The sequence below is a fragment of the Notamacropus eugenii genome, chromosome 3 (assembly GCF_028372415.1).
Source record: "Notamacropus eugenii isolate mMacEug1 chromosome 3, mMacEug1.pri_v2, whole genome shotgun sequence".
NCBI classification, from domain to species: Eukaryota; Metazoa; Chordata; class Mammalia; order Diprotodontia; family Macropodidae; genus Notamacropus; species Notamacropus eugenii.
Window position 1 is genome coordinate 175,805,744 of NC_092874.1, and position 24,112 is coordinate 175,829,855.

At 39.5% G+C, this 24,112-nt stretch overlaps 1 protein-coding gene across 1 annotated transcript in view; it reads right to left on the bottom strand.

The window, feature by feature from the left end:
- Window positions 1-15,183, bottom strand: part of TAF3 (TATA-box binding protein associated factor 3) — a 252,072-nt gene extending 236,889 nt beyond the window's left edge. Inside the window, exon 1 of the mRNA XM_072653403.1 lies at window positions 15,018-15,183. Within this exon, the coding sequence (XP_072509504.1) occupies window positions 15,018-15,183 (166 nt within the window). The remainder of the gene's footprint in view (window positions 1-15,017) is intronic.
- Between the last annotated feature and the right edge of the window lie 8,929 nt (window positions 15,184-24,112).

The window sequence follows — 24,112 nt, forward strand, 5'->3', positions numbered from 1 at the left end:
TACTAGCTGTGTGACCCTAAGCAAGTCACTTAACCCTGTTTGCCTCAGTTCCTTATCTATAAAATGATCTGGAGAAGGAAATGGCAAACTACTCCAGTATCTTTGCCAAAAAAAAAAACCCAAAAGGGGTCACAAAGTGTTGGACGAGACTGAAACAACTCAACAACATAGTTCCAAATTGTTTTCCAGAAAGGTTAGAACAATTCACAGGTTCTCTGACAGCGTATTAGTATGCTATCTTCCCTCAGCTTCACCCATAGTGACTGAACCCATCTTTTGTCATTACTGCCCAATTACTGAGTATGCGGATTGTCTTAATTTGCATTTCTCTTATTATTATTGTGGTGCAACCTATCATATGATTATTAATAATTTGTAATCTTCTTTGACTATCTATTGGGGAATGGTTCATGGTCTTATATATTTCTCTTAATTCCCTATGTTAAAATGAGATCACGAAGAGTCAGATACAACTGAAATGACTACATAACAACAAATTAAATCCCTAAATATCTTTGATAGTAACCCCTTACCAGAATTTTGGCTTGGGGCTGAGGGGGTCAAGATGGTGAAAAGGAAACATTTTTACCTAGCTTACCTGGCACACAACACCTCCACAACAACCCAGAAAACATGCCACACCCAAATTCTGAGTGGGAAAGCCAATAAAAAGACACAGGCAGCTTAGGAAAACAGAGAGGTCTACAGACACTAGGATGGGGGCTGGCCAGGAATGCAACATGGGGCAGTGGAAACAGGGAGTATTCCAGCACCCAGGGATAAAAAGGAAGCAGAGATAGAGCACCATGGCAGGAATCACCAGGGCAGAAAGAAATACTAAAGGAATCCTGAACTATTACTGAGAGCAAAAGCAGATACTATGTAGAAGCTCTATCACTCATTATCCAGTTCCAGGTCACAGTTTGAGGGCAAAGAGGAGTGGTCCCAAGTGGGCACTTGGAAACCTACCTGTGTACTGAGCAAAGAATAAGTTCCAGAAACTTAATTTAAGTGGCCCTATATGTCCAACAACAGAGCAGTGACCCAGTTTTAACCTGTAGCCCAGCACATAAGTGGAATAACCAGGGCAGAAGACCAAAACCAAAAGAGAGCCAGCAGTTCAGCTGCTCTGAACCTACAGAACTTCCTAGTGGGCTAACAGTGCTTGAGTTCAGCAGCAGTCTATGGAAACTCAGTCCCACATAAGCCAAAAGAGTCAAACTGGATCAGGAACTTGCAGAGCTCAGACCTCTCCCTAAATCACACCTCATCAGAAGCACTGAAAATCTGCAGGGTTCCCAGGAGGAGCTGTGAAAGCAGCAGGACATAAAAGATGGAACATCAAACCAGACATCCCCCCACCCCTAGAAGTAAACAGAGCCCAACACTAACCTAAAGTTCAAAGTCAAATAGTAGACTGGAAAAATGAGCATAAAGAGCTACCATGGTGACAGGGAAGCTCAAGACAAACACAGACAACATTAAAAAGGAACTGAGGGCTTGGAATGATATTCCAGAAGATAAAGGATCTAAGATTACAACTTAGAATAACCTATCCTGCAATACTGTATATAATCCAACAGGGGGAAAGTGAAATAAAATATTTTCAAGCATTCCTGATCAGAGCCGAATAGAAAATCTGACATTCAAAAACAGGACCCAAGAGAAGTACAAAAAAAAAAAGTAAACAAGAATGAAAAATCATAAAGGACTAAACAAGATTCAAGTGTTTTCATTCCTATATGGGAAGATGATATATGTAATGCCCCCGGAACTTTAACATCACTAGGGGTCTGAGAGGGAGTCTAACTAGAAAGACAGTATGGGTGCAATTCTATTGTATTTGCATGACCTCAAAAGAAGAACGGAAGAGTGAGCAAAAGGAATGCACTGGGAGAAGGAAGAAGGAGAGGAAGAATGGGGAAAAATCATATAAATGGCGAGCACAAAGAAAAGTTTATATAATGGAGCAGGGTATGGGTGAGAGCAACATTTGAACCTCATTCTCATCTGAACTGGTACAAGGAGAAAAGAATACATATATGCACACAGCTGAGTACAGAAATTCATCTTATCCAATAGAAAAGTCAGAGGGAAAAGGGTTAAGAGAATGAGAGAGAGGAGAATAAAAGAAAGGGTAGATTAAAACAGGTTCAAACAGGGAGAAAGTAAAAAAAGAGGGTAAGTATAAGAGAATAGGATGGAGGGAAACACAGTTAGCCATCATATCTGTGAATGGGAATGAGATAAACTCACCCATAAAACAGAAATGGAAATAAGAATGGATTAGAAACCAGAACACAACAATATGTTATTTTACAAGAAACATACTTGAAAGAGAACGATACAGATAGAGTTAAAATAAGACCTGGAACTGGCTGAAAAAAAAAACCCTCAAAAGTAGTAATCATGATCTAAGACAAAATAACAACAAAAATAAACCTAGTTATAAAAGAAATAAACTGAGAAACTACATTTTGCTGAAAGATAACCATATACAGTGAATTACAATCAATACTGAACGTACACACACCAAATAGTATAGCATTTACATTCATAAAGGAAATGTTAAATGAGTTACAGGAGAAAACTGAAAGTAAAACTATAATAGTGGGGGACCTCATCTTATCTCTCATACTTAGATAAACATAATTACAAAAGAAATAAGAAAAATTAAGGAAATGAATAGAATTTTTGAAAATTTAAATATGATAGCCCTCTAGAGAATACTGAATGGGAATAGAAAGGGGCATACCTCCTTTCTCAGCTATGACACCTTTACAAAAACTGATCATGGCCAAAAAAAATATCCTCACAAACAAATGTAGAAAGAAATATCCAATGCATCTTTTTCTGATGGTAATGCAAGAAAAATTACATTCAATAAAGGGCCTTTGGAACACAGATTAAAAATTAATTGGAAATTAATCTGAAAAAATAAGTGGGTAAAAGAACAAACCATAGAAACAATCAGTTTTCTTAAAGATACAGAAAACAATAAGACAGCATACCAAAATTTGTGGTATGCACCTAAAGCAGTTCCTAAGGGGAAATGTATAGCTCTTTAACACTTGCATCAAGAAAAGAGAGAAAGAACAGATCAATGAACTGGGCATGCAACTAAAAATTCCTCAAAAAACCAACAATTTTAAATCCCCAATTAAATATCAAACTAGAAATCATGAAATCGAAGAAGAGAATAAAATTGAAAGTATAAGAGCCATTGAAATAGTAAATAAAAGTAGGAGTATTAAAAAAAATTTTTTTTTAAATTAGTCATTGGCTAATTTGATTTTTTTAAAAAGACAACTAAATTACCAGTATCAAAAATGAAAAAAAGTAAATTCACAACAAATGAAGAAATAAAAGCAATTATTGGGAATTATTTTTCCCAACTATATGCCAATAAAACTGACTATCTAAATTAAGTAGATGAATATTTATGAAAGTATAAATTTTCCAGATTAACAGAACAGGAAGTAGAATAAATAACCCTCTCTTAGAAAAAAGAAATTGAACAAGCCATAAATGAACTCCCTAAGAAGAAAATTCCAGGAACAGATGGATTTACAAGTGATTACTATCAAACATTTAAAGAACAATTAATTCTAACACTACATAGCAAGACACAGAGAGGATTACAGATGGTAAAATGAACAATTTTGATTATATAAAAATATAAAGTTATTGTATAAATAAAACAAAAACAGCTAAAATTAGAAGAAGGCAAATGGGGAGAGAGGAATCTTTGCAATTAGTTTCTCTGATAAAGGTCTCATTTCTAAGACATATAGGGAACTAATTCAAATGTATAAGAATAAAAGCCATTCCTAAAATGAAAAATGGTGAAAGGACATGATTAGGCAATTTTCAGAACAATAAATTCAAGCTATCAATAAGCATATGAAAAAATTTTTTCTAAATCACTAATTAGAATAAAGCAAATTAAAATAACTGAGGTCTCATTTCATACCCATTAAACTGGCAAGACTGACAAATAGGGAAATGACAAATACTGGAGAGGCTGTGGGAACACAGGTACAGTAATACACTGTTAGAGGAGTTGTCAACTGGAAAGCAATTTGGAACTATGCCTCCAAAGTTATCAAAATTGTACATACCTTTTGACCTAGCAATACCATTTCTAGGTCTATACAAAAAAAAAAATCAAAGAAAGAAGAAAAAGACACATGTACAAAAACAGGAATCATGCTTCTTTTCATAGTGGCAAAGAATTGGAAACTGAGGAGATATCCATTAATTGGGGAATGGCTAAACAAGTTATAACACACACACGTCTGTGTGTATGTAATGGAATGCTATTATGCTGTAAGAAGTAACAAAGGAGATAGTTTCAGAGAAACATGGAAAGACTTGTACAAAATGATGCTGAGCAAAATGAGCAGAGCCAATTTAAGCAGTAATATCAACATTGTAAAGACAAACAACTTTGAAAGATTTAGGAACTCTGGTGAACACAATAACCAACCACAATTCCAGAGGGCACAAGATGAAATATGCTACCCGTTTCCTGAAAAAAAGGGGATGGACTCATAGTACAAAGAGAGACAAGTTTTGGATATGGTCAATAGAGGAATTTGTTTTGCTTGACTATAATGTTTATGACAGGAGTTGTGTTTTTCTCATTTTCTCAATTGTGGAGGCATTAGGGAGAGAATGCTGACCTGAAAATAAAATGAAAATGAAATTTTTCAAGTGTATAGCAAAAAAACAAATGCACAAAATTGTTTTAACATATAATTTGGGAAAAAATAAATTATTATTTTAATTAAAGTGTCAGAAACAATCAGAATTAAAGTACTGACAGCCAATATCTAATATCACAATATACAACAAAACTGATTTTTGACACCTGGCCTAATAATACAGCTTATACCATATTATGTCAACAATACAGAATAATCATGAGCTAAATACTAATTTATGTTGATTTTGCACAGCATTTTCCATATTATTTAAGAATCTGAAACCATAAGCAAAATATAAGTGAAACAGATCTCCTGATTGTTTATTCCTATCTTCCTGGGTCAAATGAGATATAATTCATTTTTCTTTTCTACATTTCACTTAGGATTCTGGATATAACAAAAATTAAATTAATTTAAACCTACTGTTAGAAATACTCAATGCCCACTGCAAGAAACCAAATATAATTACGTAGAGCCTGGCATTAAAGGGCCAGAAGAGCCATGACTTTATATATTTCTGAATAGCTTAAATAGTAGCTAGAATGCTACAGATAAATAACTACAAACATAGCACCAAATTATTTTTTAAATGTCATAATAAACAATAAATGAAGATTCCTATGAAGAAACAGGAAAAACCATCTTTCCACAAATTCATGTTTTATCAGAAAACACTGACAGTCTTGATAAAAAATGTTATGATATTTTTTTAAAGGGAAACTTTTTCTACCTTTAACGGATGCTGGGATTTGAAAACCTCAAGGTTCTATATCACCAACCATAACTTGTCACTTTGCCTCCAGTCCTATATTGCCAACTGCCTAAAGAACATTTTTACTTGGATATTTGATCATCATCTTAAAATCAACCTGTTTTAACCTGATCTCTTTCTGCCCTCACATCAAACTGCCTACCCTTTTGAATTTGTCTTTGTTACCAGCACAATTATTCCAATCCAGAAAAGGTGGGCTCATCTTTAAATCATTTCTCTTTTGTCCTCATACCCAATCTGTCAGCACATCCTGTTTGAAATGTCTTTCAGATGTATTCTTTTCTCTCCATTCCTAGGGATACAACCGAGGATTTCCCTTCTTGAATATGTTTTCATACTGTCACTGGTTAATTTTCCCAAAATACACAACACATTATTCCTTTGCTCTAGATCGATAGGCTACAACACTTCACATTGATGACGACTTTGAGTTTAAAGTATGCCTTTAAAAGCCCTCCAAAATTTGACTACTGTATTTGCTAAACCTTACTCCCTACCATAAACCCTCCACAAGACTCAAAATAGATTCATTCCAAGTCTCCATCACCTACCTTTCCAGATTTACAAGATGTTATTCCATTTAAATACATTTTAGCCAAACTTAAGTATTAATGGTATCTCATTCTTGCCTACCCACTTTCACAGCTTCACATTCTTGATTCATAGTCCCCCATTCCCAGAATGGTCCTTCCTTTCCCAGCTTCTTTATCTGTACCTGCTGAAATTCTGTCATTCCTTAAAAGTCCAACTTAAAAAGTCCAATTTAAATCACCTCTTCCATGAAGTCTTCCCCAATCACCTCACATCAATGGAACTTTTAACCCTCTTCAAAATTCATATAAAACTCTTTTAAGATCTTTCTTTTGCCCTTTTCATAGTTTGCCCTACATTCTAGCTCTGTATACATGTCTTATTAGACTATAACTTCCCCTACAAATTGGTTGAACTATTCCAGAAAACAACTTGGAATTATGCTTAAAAGGGACCAAAATGTCCTTTGATTCTGAGGTTCCACTGGTAGGCATATAGAAAGATCCCATATTCATTAAAATATCTCAAGTAGTATTTTTTGTAATAGCAAAGAATTAGAAGCAACGTCAAAGTCCATTAACTAGGTAATGAGAAAGGTAAATGTGAAGGAATATTACTACTGCACTACAAAAAACAATGACTATGAAGCAAACAATCCTGGGATCTTATACGAACTGATGTAAAGTAAAGGAAGCAAAACCAGAAAGAAAAAACCATACATACATCCACACTGATTTCTTTTGCTTAATATCCATGTTACAAGGGAGGACTTCTATTCAGGAAGGAGGGGGAAGAAGGTGGTAGGTTAATAAGTAGAGACAGACATCAAAAAAAAAGGTCACCAATAAAACTTTTTAATTCATAAAAGACAAAAAGTTTCACAGAGAAGTTTTGTTACTGTCCTCTTATATTTAGTAACTTTTCTGTTAAGACAGATAAATTTTATTTTATTTTCAGTTCCAAATTCTCTACCTCTCCCTCCCACTGTCTCACTCATTAAGAAAGCAAGAAAAACAAATCCATTACAAATCCACAGTCATATAAAACAAAATTTCCTCATTAGTCATGTTCAAAAAAAAAAATCAAAAAAAAGAAATCAGAGAAAAAAATTTTAAATTGCACTCTGAGTCCATTAGCACTCTATCTGGAGAGAGTCCTTTTCTTCATCTTGGAATTGTGGTTGGTCATTCTAATCAGTTACTGCATTTCAAAGTTGATAATCTTTACAATATTGCTATTACTATACCAACTGTTCCTCTGGTTTTGCTCACTTCACATTGCATTAGGTCATATAAATCTTGCCAGGTTTTTCTAAAACCATCCCCTTCTTCACTTCTAGCATAATAGTATTCAATCAATTCATATACCATAACTAGTGCAACCATTTATAATTGATGGGCATCCCCTTAATTTCTAATTCTTTGCCAAGACAAACAGAGCTGCTACAAATATTTTTGTATATATGGATCTTTTCCTAGTTCCGTGATCTCTTTGGGGTATAAAACAAATAACTAGTATTACTGTTATAGGATATGCACAACTTAGTAGCTTTTGGGACATAGTTCCAAATGTTATCCAGATTGGTTAGATTAGTTCTAAGCTCTACCCAAAGTTCATTAGTATACCTATTTTGCTGCATTCCCTCCAGCATTTGTCATGTTCCTTTTCTCTGTATATTGTATATTTAATATGTTTCACTGATCAACCTCTAAAACCAGGAGCAAGCATTATCTGTATTTGGGATATGCTAGAAGACTTTCTAATACAACCAGGAAAGATGACTAAAGCCAGATTGCAGAGAGCGGTTAAATGCTGAACACAGGTGTTTTTTATTATCTTGATGGTAACACAGAGCCAGTGAAGCTTCTAGAGCAATCAATCAATAAACCTTTAGAAAGCACTTTCAATTAGTCACTAGACAAGAAGCACCTTGAGAGCAAGGAGTGTTTTTTGCCTTGCTTTACATCCCCAGCATTTAGCACAGTACCTGAAACATGGAAGGCACATACTAATGTTTACTAACTGACAATAAAGGGCCAAATATTGCACTACAATACAAAAAAAAGATACAAAGGAAAAAAAGTGCTTGCCCTCAAGGAACTTACATTTTAGATATGTACATAAGTATAAACAGAAATAATACAAAGTAATTTTGGAAGAGAAGCCATTGGAAACTGAGGGATCGGTAAAGGTTCCATGTAGAACGTAGACTGCTTGAGCTGAGTATGAAGAAAAACAAGGATTCTGAGAGAGGAGGAGGGAGTGATGCTAGGCATTTGGGACAAGAAGTGCAAAGGCACAAGAGTTAGAGATGAAGTGTCTTCTGAGAAAAATAGAGAGAATCCTATTTGGCTAGACTGTAGAATATGGGAAAGAGAATTATGTATAAAAAATAGGGAAAGAAAAACTAGAGCCAGGTTGTGTGAAGCACCTTAAAATGCAAAGCAAAGGAATTTAGATCTTATCCTAGAAGTGACAGAGTGGTTAGGAAAATCACTTTGGTGGCTAAATGGAGGATAGATTAGAGAATGGAGAGACTTTGGATTTGCGACAGGCTGACCACCAGCATGAAGTGAAGAAGGCCTACTGCAGGGTAGTAGCAATATCAGAGGGGAGAAAAAGGTATGTTGCAGAAATCTTGCAGAGGTGAAATTGACAGACATTAGGCAACAGACTGGGTATTGGGGGTGAGAGATACAGTGAAAGGCAAGATGACTCCTTGTCATCTTGTAATAAAGATGTTGTAAACCTGAAAAACTATGGAGAAAGCGTTGCCCTCAATAGTAACAGGGAAGTTAGGGGATTGGGGGGAAGGTTTAGGGGAAAAGATGAGTTCAATTTTGGACATACTGAGTTTAAGATGTCTTATCAGGCATCTGATCTGAGACATCTGAAAGACAGTTTGAGATACTAGACTGGAAGTCAGCAGAGAGGCAAAGGCAAAATATGTAGAGTTGAGAATCATCAGCAAAAAGGAATAGTTAAACCCATGAGATGATGAGATCACCAAGTAGTACAAAGGGAGAAGAGAAGAGGGCCCAGGCAGAACCACGTGAGAAACTCACAATTAGAGGATGTGATCTGAAGGAGGATCCAACAAAGGAGACAGAGTCAGACAGGTAGGTGAGGAATCAGAAGAGAGGAGTATCCTGAAAAGCTAGAAAGAAGAAAGTATCAAGAAAAGGGTGATCAACAGTGTCAAAGGCTGCAAAGAAATCAAGGAGAACAAGGAATGAGAAAAGATCGTTGGATTTAGCAAATAAAACAAGTCCATTCCACTTACAGTTAACTATGTCAGGAAGCTGTGCCTAATATCAAGCCTAAATTTGTCTCTTTACAATGTCCATCTATTGTTTCCAATTCTGTTCTCTACAGTCAAACAGAACAAATCTAATCTCTCCTCCAGGTGACCATTTTTTAAATACTTGGAAAAGAGATACTATGTCCTGCTTAGTCTTCTCTTCTACGAGCTGAACACTCCCAGTTTCTTCAATTGATATTCATATGACATTTACTCAAGGTGTGTCTTCACCATCATCACTACTCTTCAGCTATCAATATCCTTTATAAATTATGGTGCCCAGAAAAGAATATAACACGGTCTGATGAATACTTTGACCACTTAACTGTGAGGGGATGGTTTTGATTCTTACATATTTCTGTTCTTAGCCTGATTTTCTTGATAATGATGTAGACAGAGGCTATCTTTACATATTTGTGTCTGTGTACCCTAAGCTTCAGTGAACATCGAGAAAAGATGAAAGAATGAAGCCAGAATACCTTCATCAAAAACAGTTCATGACAAACTAACCTTACTTCCAGCAGTAGAAATATGACAGAAGCTGTTAATTGGAGAGGAAAAAAATCTTTGACATAAAAATGTCTGCTAAAAGTCTGATATGCAAAATACACAGCAAATTAATAGAAATATTTAAGAACCAAGGCCATTCCCTAATATTTAAATGGTCAAAGTATAAGAACAGGGTTCTTGAAAGAAAAAAATTCCAAGTATCACCAACCATATGAAAGAAGGCTCCAAATTACCAATGACACGACAAATGCCAACAACTCTGAAGTTCCATATCACATCCTCAGCAAATAAAGAAACTAACAATTGCTAAAGGGGCTTGGTAAGATAGGCTATGGAGCTACGAACTTGTCCAGCCATTTTGGAAAACAATTTGTAACTATACCTCAAAGAAACTAAATTGTACATACCTTTTGATCCAAAGACACATATACTCCAAAAACATACAGGACCCACACATACAAAAATAGTGATGGCAGTGCCTCATATTGTAACACAGAACTAAAAGTGGTAGTCCATCAAATGGGGAATAGCAGAACAAATTGAAGCTTGTGAATGTAATGGAATATTATGACACTGTAAGAAATGACAGAGAAAAGATTCAAAGAAAATTTGAGAGATCTGTAATGAACTGAAACAAAGTAAAATGAGAACAATGTATGCAATTACAATAATGAAAAGGAAAACCGTTTTAAGAGTACAGAACTCAGATAATGAAACTAGAAATCGTGACTTCATGGAAAAGTGGAAAGGAACAAGTATATTAAGCACCTACTATGTACTGGGCATTGAGTTAAATGCTTTACAAATATTATCTCATTTTATTTCATTTGACTTCAGAAAACCAATGATGAAGTTTGCCTCTCTCCTCTTAGCTGAGAGGTGATGAATTAGAGATGAACATGTCCAAACATGACCAATGTGCTGATGAATTTTGCTTGATTATCTTAATTTGTTATAAGCTTATGAACACTTGAACTTGGAAATGGAAAAATAACTGGCTCTGAACTCAAAGGACCAGGATTCATATCCCAGCTCATGCTGACTGCCTGTATGATCTCATGCAAATCGCTTAACCACCCTGAGCCTCAGTTTCCTCTTTCATAAAATGGGAGATTCAGACTAGGTATCATCTGAAGTCTTTTCCATCTTTATAGTTATGATTCAATAATCAGTCTATGATGAAGATGTAAAAAAATTTTAAAAATCAATAAAACACTCAAAAATAAACAGGAAGAAAAAGTTCATAACAGTACCAATTGCAAAATTTCGTTGCGACCTCATTAAATTTAATATATTTTTTAAAAAACCACATAACAGAAGCTTAGTTTTATATAGAATCCTCTTTTTGTTCTTTTATATTGAAACATTTGTTTCTATCTATGATTAGATTCATAATAAAAAAGAAAAATTTTTTAAATGACATAAAAAGTCTCAGTGAAGGAATATACCACAGGCTCAGTTTGATATAAAAGACTGCCAAGTATGATGGAGAGTAAGGGTCAAAGGTTACTGCTTAACAAAAATGAAATGAGTACTTAAATACTTAACAAAAAATGAGCAATTTGTCAAATTTAATTGAACTAGGAGATCCACATGAATACATGCATGCATAAATATGTATATATCTAGGTAAACCACATATACATGATAGATACGTGTGTCTATACATAAGTAATAACCTTTCTGAGTCTCAATTTCCTCATCTGTAAAATGTGAGAACTTCACCACACAGTCTCTGAGGTCCTTACCTAACCTGCCCTTTCACTAACCTCATGCCTTTCACTCTCTGGTCCAGGCAGGGGAGTTGGAATGCTCCTTACTTCCCAGTGCCACTACCATGTTCTTCCTCTACCATCCATTATTCAATAACCTTTCCTCCTTTGAGCATGACCAATCTACATTTATCACCCTGTAGCTGTTATCTACCAACCTCCACTGCATTCTCTTCTTCTCTACAATTTCAGTGCCTGGCTCACAATCTTTCTCACCTCCCCAATTCTTGCCCTTATACAAAGGGACTTCAACATACATACTGATACTTCCTCAAATACCTAAACCTACCAGAGTTCCTCAACTCACTCATTTCCCATGACCTACTCCCTCCACCACACCCCTCAATTACACACAGATGGTTATACCCTTGATGTTACCATTACCCACAAGTATTCTTCTTACACATTCCCCATCTGATCAGTCTATTGTTATTCTTCTTGTCCTGTGGCCTTAAAACCCCAAACTCCATTCTTCATCCTTACCATGGCATCCAATCCTTCAACCCTTTAGTTATTTACCAGGCCACCACTGCTGCACTAGCAACACTCAGGAGAGTTCCCTTCCCAATGATGAGTCCTTGGTGAACCAGTTCAACTCTATTCGAAAGTCTCTAAAGTCCCTTATCCTCTTGTCACCATCAATCTTGCGCTGCTAACCCTCAGCCTAGATTACTCCTACCATCCACTGTCTTTGTTCCTATTCACATGCTGCACAATGAAGCCACACAAAAAATCACGAAACCATGCTGACTGGGTCCACTACAGATCTGTTACATAATCTCAATTGGGCCCTGACTCTGGCAAAGAAATCCATTCATACCTCCCTAAACCATTCATTATCCCACAGCACTTTTTCCAAACCTTTATATCCTTCTTAAAACTTCCCAAGGCTCCCCCAGTCCCACCCTCTCCAGAGAACTTTGCCTCACATTTCACTGAAAAAACTGAGGCCCTTTACTAAGTGCTCCCTCTTCTCCCCTCTTCCTCATCTCACATCATTCACATGCTTTTCTGACAAAATTTACTCCTTTTCATTGACTCACATGAAGAGGCAGTCCTCCCTGCCAAGGCAAACCTCTCTATATCCACAGGTGATCCCCCTGCATCCTTTCTTCTCCTGCGGAGTATCCTCTCTATCATACCTATATTCTCACTAATCTTCAGTCTCTCCTTGTCTACTGACTACATCCCTACTAACAATAAATAAGCCCATACCTCCCCTAACCTCAAAAAACCCTCACTGGAGCCGTCGATCCCCACTAGCTAATGTCCCATATCTCTCTTCCGTTTTGAGGTTAAACTCCTTGAAAAGGTCATCTACAATAGTTGCTTCCATTTCCTTTCTCCCCACTCTCTTCTCACCTTTCTAAAAGTCTGGCTCAAGTCTGTTTTCCAACATCATAATTCAACTGAATCCGCTCTCTCCAAAGTTAGCAATCATTTCTTAATTAGCAAATCTAAAGGTCTTCTCTTAATCCTCATTCTTCTTGAAGGCTCTACAGTCGCTGACATTGTCTATCACAGTCTTCTTGACATTTTCTTACCTCTAGGTTTTCATGACAATCATCTGTCCTGATTCTCCTCCAACCTTTCTGAGCTTCTTAGTCTCCTTTTGCTACATCTATGACCAGTTCACACCTGCCAACTCTGTGTCCCCCCACCCCAATACTCTGTCTTGATCCCTCTTTTTTTCTTTCTACACAATTCAGTTTGATGATCTCATCCATCCCCATGGATTCAAGAATCATCTCTGATCAGATCAACTTATTCAGTCTTAAGTTCTTTCCAAACTTTAACTCTCCAATCTCTAAAGTGTCCAGCTGTCTTAATGGATATATCAAAGTGGATATCTTGTATACATATTAAACATAATATGTCCAAAACTGAACTCATTATTTTCTTCTCCCCCAAGAGCTACTCTCTTCTTAACTTCCCTGTTGTTGCCAAGGACACACACAGACACAGACACACACACAGATGCAGACACGCAGACACACACACACACACACACACACACACACACACACACACACTGCTGCAATACACTACTGGTCAATCTCTTTGCTTCAGGTTTTTCTCTACTCCAATCCATGCTTAACTCAGCTGTCAAATTGATCTTCCTTTTAAAAACACAGCTCTGATCACATTATCCCTTCTCCTATTCAATAAACTCTAAAGGCTCCCTACTGCCTTCAGGTTGAAATAATAAAAAACTGTTTGTCTTACATAACCTGACTCCTTCTACCTTTCTAACACCATCTTTGATTCTGTGACACTGGCCTCCTGGCTCTGCCCTGGATACTACTCATCTCTCAATTCCAAACATTTTCACTGGCTGCCCCCTCCCACCCCCCAAGGCCTGCAACTTCTCCCTCTTTATCTCACTGGTTTCTTTCAAGTCTCTTTCCCAGTCTTAGGGCCTTTCCTCAGAAGTTACCCCCAATTTATCCTGTATATAATTTGTTTGTATATACTTCTTTTCACGTTGTCTCTCTCGTTAGACTGTGAGTTTCTGAGAGCAGGGATGATCTAATGTACTTGGCATAGCAGTCATCTTATATAAATCCAAGCTGACTAACTAAAGTACCTGAGTACCTGGCCACCGTAATGACTTAGTAATTGCTAGTTGACTGACGAAAGTAACATCAAAAGTTATAGTAGTGAGTTGTCAGGAGTTTAAGGTGCCACAAAAAGCTATTTCTCAGTATTTTTTCAGGCTAATTTTGACAGCAAAAGGCCCCGTAGCACGTATTTAATAACAATTGTTAACTTATGCCAGAAACAAAAGACTAGAGTTAGATATGAACTTAATGACAACACTTGAAGAATGAGCTGCACCATACTTTGGAGGCCCCTGATAAACTTACCTTGATCTACACCCTAAGAACCACCAGAAGAAAGGAAGGTAAAAAAACCCTCCTCGTTGGATGAAGATAAACACGTCAGACAGAGGCTAAGGCATGGAGGGAGAGGGGCAAGCTCCACAGACCTAGCGTGCACGCAGCAACGTGTCCGTGAAAGGAGGAGAAAAGGGAAGGAAGTGGCAGTGCTGGTCAAGACCCTGCCCAACAGCCCGTCCGCAGACGGGGCGCCGGGGACAAGCGCCGGTCCGGGGGCAAAGGGCTCGCCCGAGGGGCGGCCTTGGAAGGGTCGGGGCGCCGAGGAAGGTCAGGAAAGAACACTAAGGGGCGCATCTGCGGCGGGCAGCGGGCGGTCGGGACGTCCGGGGGATGCCGGCGGAAAGTCGGCAAGCTAAGAGGGATGCCCCCTCCCCTGAGCCGAAGAAATGTTCCGGGGGAACAGGCCGGGAAGAGCGCGGGGGATGAGATTCAGGGGTCGGAGGTCAGCCCGGGAGAAGAGCGGAGTCGTGGGCAGAGGGCAAGGGTCAGCGGCCACCCTCCCGCCCCGGCCCCTCGACTCACACAGCTCCGAGTAGCGGTGGCAGCCCCGGCCCAGCTGCTGCAGGTACCGCTGTAGGACGTCCGTGAGGAGGTGGCAGGCGCTGAGCTGCACCGAGTCCCAGCCCAGCGCCTGGCAGATCTGCGCCACCGACACCCGCAGCAGCGACCGCGAGTAGCTCTCGCACATCCCGCTCCACGGACTCCCGCGCCGCCTCCGTCCTCGCCCGCCGCCCTCCTCCCCGTCGTGCTTCCGGCTTCAGCGGGCCTCCTGGGCCATCGTCCGGGACTCCCCTCCACAGCCACCACGCAGGGGAAACCGTTTCCCGGACTCCCGGCGTCTAGTTCAGAGCCTCCGCTCCGCCGGGCGCGCCAGCCTGAGAGCAGCCATTTTGGATTCGCCCCGCCTCCGTTTGGGGGCGGTCTCTCCGACGAGGCAGCACTAAACTGTTGCCGAAAGCATCGATAAGTAGCAGTTCCCACCCCGCCCTCGGCCCCATGGATGATTCCGGCGGTCGCCCTGGTCCCATGGCCTGCCGGGGCGGACACTCACATGGACTTGGAGCTTCGCGATTCGTCCGGCTCTTCCCTCCGCGCTGCCGCCCTGCTGGGGGCCACAATAAAGTCTCTCCTGGCCATTTTCTAACCTCGGATCCCCACCCACGCTTTCTGTTGGGGCAAATGCAGGGGAGGGGAGGGAAGGGACTTTGCGCTCGGCCAGAGAACCCACGTAAGGACGCGGCTGCCCGGGAGGTCCGAGGCTGCCTCCGAGGCTCGGGTCCGAGCATCCCTCCCAGCAGTTACGGGACGGAGATGGTGGTGTGCGCCCTCGGCGTGTCAGATAAGCGTGTGTTTATGAAGCTGCTGTTCGGGGCAGTTAGTTTTCTCCAGTTAGCAAACATCTCACGCGCACACGTGCCCTCCAACCTTCCCGGTCTTCGTTACACCATAGCCTCCAGTAACGCAGGTCTCCCGGCTCCATCTCCAGGGTCTGAGCGTTGTTTTTCCGGCTGTCGCCCGTGCCTGGAAAGCTCTTTTCCCTTCCTCCTCTCTGCCAGCTGGCTTCTGGCTTTTAGGTCCCCTTGCCGCAGGAATCCTTCCCCAGCTCCTCCTAATTCCAGCGCCTGCCCTCTTTCAGTGACAGGCATGCCTCGCGTTATGGAGCTTTGCTTCATTGAACTTCGCTGGGTACTACGTTTTTGACAAAGTGAAGGTCTATGACAACCTTTCCTCTCTCAGCACCAGGGTTTTCAACAGCGCCCGCTCCTATGTATTATCTGTGTGTTACATTTTGGTAACTTCATTACTGTTATTATGATACCTGTTAGGGTGATCTGCGATCAGTAATCTTTGGTGTTACTCTTGTAATTGTTTGGATACACCACGAATACTGGATGGATAAATGTTGCCTGTGCTCTGACCGCCCTCTCTCTCTTTTCTGGGGCCTCCATTCCCGGAGATACTACAGTACTGAAGAATATTACATAAACGTAGCTGATAAAGCAGCTGAGGATTGGCTACAATTTTGAAAGAAGTTCTACTGTGGATAAAATGCTATCAAACAAGCATCATGTGCTATCGAGAAACCGTTGGGGAAAGAATCAACTGGTGTAGCCAACTTCATCATTGTCTTATTTTAAGAAATTGCCACCCCAGTCTTCAACAACCACCACTCGGATCAGTCAGCATCCATCTACAGGAAAAAGATTAAGACTCACTGAAGGCTCAAGTGATGGTTAGGATTTTGCAGCAATGAAGTATTTTTAATTAAGGTGTGTACATTTTTTACACATAATACTATTGCACAATTAATAGACTACAGTAAAGTGTAAACATGACTTTTTATTGTGATGGTCTGGTACCAAACCGTCAATATCTCTCAGAGATATGCCTGTATTTCCTATTTATCCTGTATATAGCCCCTTACATACATGTTTTACATGTTATCTTCCCCCATTAGATTGTAAACTTCTTGAAGGGAGTCTCTGCTTGGTGCCCCAAGACAAATTTCCAAGACCATACATTACAAATGAGTTATGGATCTACATTAAGGTGATGAAATCACCAATCTGAACAATTCCATACTCAACTCACAATCACTCAGTCCTACAAGCATTTATTTTAGCACTTACTTTGTGACTGGTCATTTAGTTCAGTGCTGGGAATTTAAATATAAGCAAAAATAAAGACCCTCTTCTCAAAGAGTTAACATTCTAATGGAGGTAGGGTAGGCTACACATAAAACCAAGCTGAAAACTTGAAAAAAATGTGGAAGGGGAGCCAAATTGAGCCAGGCTTGGGCAGCCTCCTTCCACAGAGATTCTGGGAAGAGCCAAGCAATCTGAAGGTGAGGCCCACAGGGACTGAGGACACTTAGGAGGTGTAAATTCCAGGGCTGAAATGAAGAAGGGTTTGCAGCCACTTTAGAAATGGAGGTGTAAAAACATCCCTCTTTCATTAAGACTGGCAAATTTTCAGGATGTTAGGGGCAAGTAACAAAGACAGATTTAAGGGTCCATTCAGATTGCATTTACACCTAGTAAAAGATGAGCTCCTTCCAGCTGGGAGTGAATCATTTTGTACCTTATAAGTATGTAAAGCTTGGAGTTAGGTTTAGGCATATCTAGTAAAACCAGTGAGGCTTTGAGTAGATAATTTGCATATGAAAAGGTCAGTAAAGCAGATGAGCAAGACCATAGGACTGCCAGTTTCTTTTTCTTATCTACTCATTTGCATGGACCAATAAGAGAGATATAGAGGTTTAAAAAACTGAGGACCCCTGAACCTCAGAGTTCCTTGGTGATTATTGGACAAATGGACATTGTCTGTTTATGCCCTGGCTTTTAGAGATGAAGATTTGGAAAATATACTGAATCTATCTGCTGCCTTTGACACTGTTGACCCCCCCTCTCCTGACGGTTCCCTCCTCTGGATTTTCGAAGCACTGCTCTTTTTGTTTCCCCCCTTCTCACTAGCCTTTGCTGGTTCATTATCTGCCCTCAGCCATCTTCTCTATATTCTCTCTATATAATCAGTCATTATCATCTCTGCAGATGACTCACAGATCTATACTGTATATCTAGTCCTGGTCTTTCCCCTGAACTTGAGTCCTGCATCATTAATTGCCCATGAGACATTTCAAACCAGATATCCCAGAGACATCTTAAACTCAACATGCAAACCTAGACTCATTATCTTTCCTAAAAAACCTCCACCCTTCTTTCAAATTTCCTAATTTCTGTAAAAATTACGACCATCCTTCCAGTCTCACACATTTGAAATCTTGAAATTATCCTGGATTCCTATCATTTCCTTGCCCTACATATCCAATTCATTGCCAGATCTACTGTTGATTAATCCAATCCCTTCTCTTCATTCACACAAGAACTTTAATTCTGGCCTTCATCACTTCTCCAAGATTATTGCAAAAGCTTCCTAATGTGTCTCCCTGCCTCAAGTGTCTTACCACTCCTGTACATCCTACAAACCGCTGCCAAAGTAATTTTCCTAAGTGCATATCTGACCATGTCATTCCCTTATTCAGTCAAGTGATCAATCAGTGACTTCTTATTGCCTATAGGATAAAATGTAAACTCTTCTCTTTAGCTTTTAAAGACTTTATACCTCCTAGTCCCAGCCTGTCTTTATGATCTCACTGGACATTGCTGCCCTTACTATACAGTTTGATTCAGCCAAAGTCGGCTTCTTTCTCTTACAAATGACACTCCATCTCCCATCTGGGATTATTTACACTGGATACATACAGCATGCCTGGAATTTCACTTCTTCCCCTTCACCTCCTAGAATGCTTCTCATCCTTTTCAATGTAGCTCAAGTACCATCTTCTGATTGAAGCCTTTCCTGATTACCCCAACTGTGAGTACCCTTCCTTATAAACTATCTTATGTAGGAATATGTGTGCTGCCCATGTAGGTTATATGTATTCCACATGGATTTTTTTAAACGCTCCTTGCAGGGAGCTGTGAAGACCTATCTCTGGACTCTCAACCACCTCTCTTCAAAGGAAACTTTGATTCTTATCTGGAGGAGAGCAGAAAATTGGTGGCACGTTCATGACTCACTCTGCTCTTCTCAGAGAGGGGATTGAAGTAGACTTATCTAACTGCCTTCCTAAATATTACTTTTGTTGTTCAGTTGTGTCTAATTCTTCATGACCCCATTTGAGATTTTTCTTGACAAAGTGGTTTGCGATGTCCTTCTCCAGATCATTTTACAAATAGTGAAACTGGTACAAACAGGGTTAAGTGACTTGCCCAGGGCCAGTAAGTGTCTGAGACCAGATTCAAACTCAGGGACATGAGTCTTCCTAACTCAAGGTCCAGCATTCTGTATACTGTGCCACCTAGCTACCTCAAATATTGTTAGTCTAGAGGAAATGATTGTTCAAGTAACTCTTCTAATAGATATCCCTTAATGGGAAAGGAATGCTCCAAACTATGTCTAAAAGCTTGACTCCCTTTCCACCAAATGATAAACAGTGGCCATCATGATAGTATGTGGCAAATAGAACCCATTTGTCAAAGCCAATAGCAAACAGAAATCAGAGAAGTCATATAGGTTAGAATATCCTGGACAATATGCAGATTATATATCCTTTCCCACTGAGAGTGGTATCTGCACTGAGAGAGAGTCCCCAATCTCATCCAAGAGGAAACTCTCCAAAGGCTGTAGCATAGGAAACTGGGAATCTAGGGCATATGGAGGCACCAGCTTTTCTACACGTTGCCTTCTTCCCAAAGTCTTTCCCTTCAAGGTCCTCTCCCAGAAAAGAGCCTGGACTAGACAACCTTTAAGATCCCTAGCTATGCAGAGGCAGCTGGGTAGTGCAATGGATAGAGTGCTGGGCCTGAAATCAGAAAGAATTGAGTTTAAATCCAGTCTCAGACACTAGCTGTATTACCCTGGGCAAGTCACTTTGCCTCTATCTGTTTCCTCACTTGTAATATGGGGATAATAATAATGGAACCTACCTCCCACAGGTGTTGTGAGGGCCAAATGAGACAATATTTGTAAGGTGATTAGCACAGTGCCTGGCTAATAGATGCTTGTTTCCTGTTTCCTTCCTTTAAGGTCTAAACTTGTCATTTTAAATCATCCCTTCTTTAGGAAGTTATTTATGCTCACTTTCACAAACTGAGAAGCCAAGAGATCTGAGGAAGAGTTTGATAAGAGCAAAGTCACAGTGCTTCAGCTATTAAGCTTCCTTTGCTAAGACATTAATTATAAAACACAGTGACTTATGAGAGATCTGATGAATGATGCTTTCACAAGCACCTAATTATAAATTTATCATCTATAATAACAATGTTCAAATTCTTCAATCCACAGACCATATAAGGCAGTTTAGTTGAAGGGTTTGGAGTGAAGACATCTGGATTTGCTTCCCAGTGTGGTATAGTTAAAACAGACTTGGATTTGCAATCAGAAGACTTACTACTTTCTTATGTGAGAAAATCATCCCACCCTTTTAATACTCAGTTTACTCATCTGTAAGGTGGGAAGACTGGATTAGATTATCTCTATGGCATATTCTAGCTTTGGCATTCTAACTAGGGCAAATCTTCCATGTGAGATCACACACTTTGACCCTCATTTTGTGCCGCAGAAGAGAGAAGAGGAAGCAGTGTAGAGGCTGGGGAAAGGGAAAGAAGAAGGAATAAAATTAATAGAACCTCTGTCAGTATAAATTCTTTCAATTGAAATTTTCTTTTTAAAACTTTTACATAAAAATCTTTTGTTTTTCTATCACTTTCATGTCCAAATATAACCTTCACTCCCCTCTCCCCAGGTAGTCATTCTCTGTAATAAAGAGTTTGAAATGAAAGAGGAAAACAAGCAGTTCAGCAAAATAAATCAACAAGCATTTATTAAGTACCAGCTGTAACTTCTTTCCCATCCTCTAGCTTCACATTTCCAACTAACCTTTAGACATCTTAAACTCAATATGTCCAAAACTGAATTCATGGTCTTACCTTACAAACCTCCTTTTCCTGACTTCCTTTTACGTCAAAGATACTACCACCATTCTCCCAGTTACCTAAACTTGGGACCCATTTCCACCTTTGTAATATCTCTTGGATGCCCCCTTTTCTCCCCTAACACCACCACCATCCTAATTAAAGTCCCCCTGCTTCAAGTTTCTCCCCACCACAATCCATCCTCCATTGAGCTCTCAAATTTATCTTCCTAAAAACACAAATCTGACAAATCTGGAGTAGACTCCAGTAGCTCCCTATCATTCCTGTATCAAAAATAATTTCCTCTGTTTGGCCGTCATAATCCCTTCCTAACCTGATCCCTCTCTACCATTCCAGTCTTCATACACTTTACTCCCCTCCATGTATTCTTTGATCATGTGACACTGGCCTCCTTGCTCTTCCTGGAACATGACACCCCATCTCCAAAATCCAGGCGTTTTTACTGGCTGTTCCCAAAGGCTTAGAACACTGTACCTCTTCATCTCTGAGTCTTGGTTCCCTTCAAGTCTCAGCTAAGGTCCTACCTTCTATAAGAAGTCTTTCCAAGGACTCCTTCATATTAGTTTCTTCCCTCTGATGGTCTTCTTGGACAAGGAAGAATGAACACACACACACCTTCCCTCTGAGGTTATCTCCAATTTATCATGTATATAACTTGTTTCTACATAGTCATTTGCATAAAGTCTTCCCCAGGGGTGGGGAACCTGTGGCCTCTAGGCCACACATGGATTTGTTCTAAGAAGTTTGAGTTCAGTCAAAGGGCCACACTTGAGGACCTAGAGGGCCACATATGGCCTTGAGGTGTCAGGTTCCCTACCCCTGGTCTTCCCCATTAGACTCTAACTCTTTGAGAACATGGGCTGTTTTTTCTGCCTTTGAGTCTTCAGTATGTTGATCAGTGGCTGACAATTTAGTGGGTGCTTAATAAGTGCTAATTGACTGAGTGGGCTGGGTTCTGGGGATACAAAGACAAAAGATAAAATCATTCTTATCTCAAATAGTTTACATCCTCTTAGGAGAGACATGTACTTATGTAAGCATATGCATACAGCAAATATTTCTGTGAACTGCCATCGCAGAGTCACAGTGCACTATCACTCTCTCAGGCTGCTACCTCACCTCCTAAGGATTCTAGAAGTACTTCTGAGGGATTTGGATGTTGCTTCTCTAATGCTATCAGTTTGAATTCCCCCACTGTTAGCTACTAGCATGTTGGTCTTAAATGGAGAGGAGTCCAGAAGGAATTTAAAGCCTTCTGTCCTTATAGTCAGCTGAAGAGGCAAAGTCAAATAAAGAGAGGCCAACCAAGAGAGAGCTGTCAAGGATGACTCAGGCCTTTTGAAAGTGCCTTTCATACCTATTCCATAACTACAGACATCTAAGACACTGATGTCCACCACATGATTAGGAGAATGGAGCCCACACCAGAGTGTGTCTATATGCTCCAATGTTTCTCTGAGGCTATTCCATTATTTGCCGACATGACTTTCAGCCCCTAAACATGCTGATACACTATGACCAGGCTTATAAAGACTGGGCTTATTGTCCAACCCCCCAGTTGTACACAGAATATATATTCAAAACAAGTACAAATGAGTGAAGGTACTAGCATTTGGAGAATCAAGAAAGAATTTTAACAGAATGCAGGGCTTCTTAAACTTTTTCCACTCGCAACCTTTTCACAGCACCTCTAAAACCCCAATTGGACTGGAATAGATGATATGCTTGAACTGAATCTTGAAGGAAACAAGATTCTAGGAGGTAGGGTTTAGATGGAAGTACATTCCAGGCATGGCAGGCAACCCATACAAAGACACAGAAAATGGAGTGTCATACGTAGATTGGTTGGATCTTAGATTTCAAAAGAGAAGGAAAATTAATAAAGCTGGAAAAGTAAATTGAGACCAGGATGTGAAGGGTTAAAAAAGCATGAGGAGCTTATATTTTATCCTAGGAACATAGGAAGTCACAAGAATGTATTAAGTAGGCTACTAATATGGTCAGATATCTGCTTAAAGAAAATCATTTTGGCAAGTATGTAGAAGATGTGGAAGGAGGAGGTAAACCAGAAAGAGACCATTGCAATATTCTAGGTGACAGCTGATAAGGGTCTGAATTAAGGTGGTGATTATATGAATAGTGAGAAGGTTACAGATATGATAGACATAGTAGAGGAAGAAATGGTAGAATTTAGGAACTGGCTGAATATGTAGATTGAAAGAAAGTGAGAAGTTGAGGGATAAACAGAAAGATGACCATGTCCTTGACAGAAATAGTTCAGTAGAAGGTTTGGGTAGAAAGATGGTGAATTCTCTTTTGGAAATGTTGAGTTTGAAATGTCTAAGGGACCATTACTTTGAAACATCCAATTGGTAGTGGACTCAGGAAAAAGACTAGGACAAGATATACACATCTGTGTAGCTAACGGGATGATGAGGTCACCAAGAAAATGTTAGTGAAAAGAGCACATAGAACAGAGCCTTGGGGCTATATGACAGTTAAGAAAGAGTTTCAGAAATATGGGTGTCAGAAACTCAAATGATGTATTTTATTTCTGAGCTTCTTGGCAGGTAGGGCAAAAAAAGAAAAGTAAAAGTGCTGGGCTATGTAGATATCACCTGATCAAAGAAAACATAGAAGTTCATCTGGGGGCACACTTTCCTGTTACTAAATTCTAGGTGTAATTCATCACATAGATTCTTATGTAAGGGATAATAAGTAACACTGTAAGTATTTACAACAACTGTTTTCAAATGACATCAAGTAGATGTTTCTCGTATCGATCCTCTACAAAAGCTCAGGGCATAACATTAAATCTTAACTCAGCAAAGCAATTTCTTCAGGGAACTTAGACAATATAGGGCAGGTAGATAGCTTTCGAGTGATCTTGAACTTGAGAAACCTAGAGGAATGGAGTTAACATGTTCATTTTGGTTTTCTTCTGAAGTACAAAATATTTCAAAGATATTGGCAAGTGCTAGATTAGTCAATTCATGGTTTATTTCTTGGTCAAGTGCATTTATTCTCAGTTGTTGGTTAGAGAGATGTCCATGTGCCTTCTTTAAAAGAAAAAAAAAGCATCATTCTGAACTAGAAAAACAACAAACATGAACATTTCCA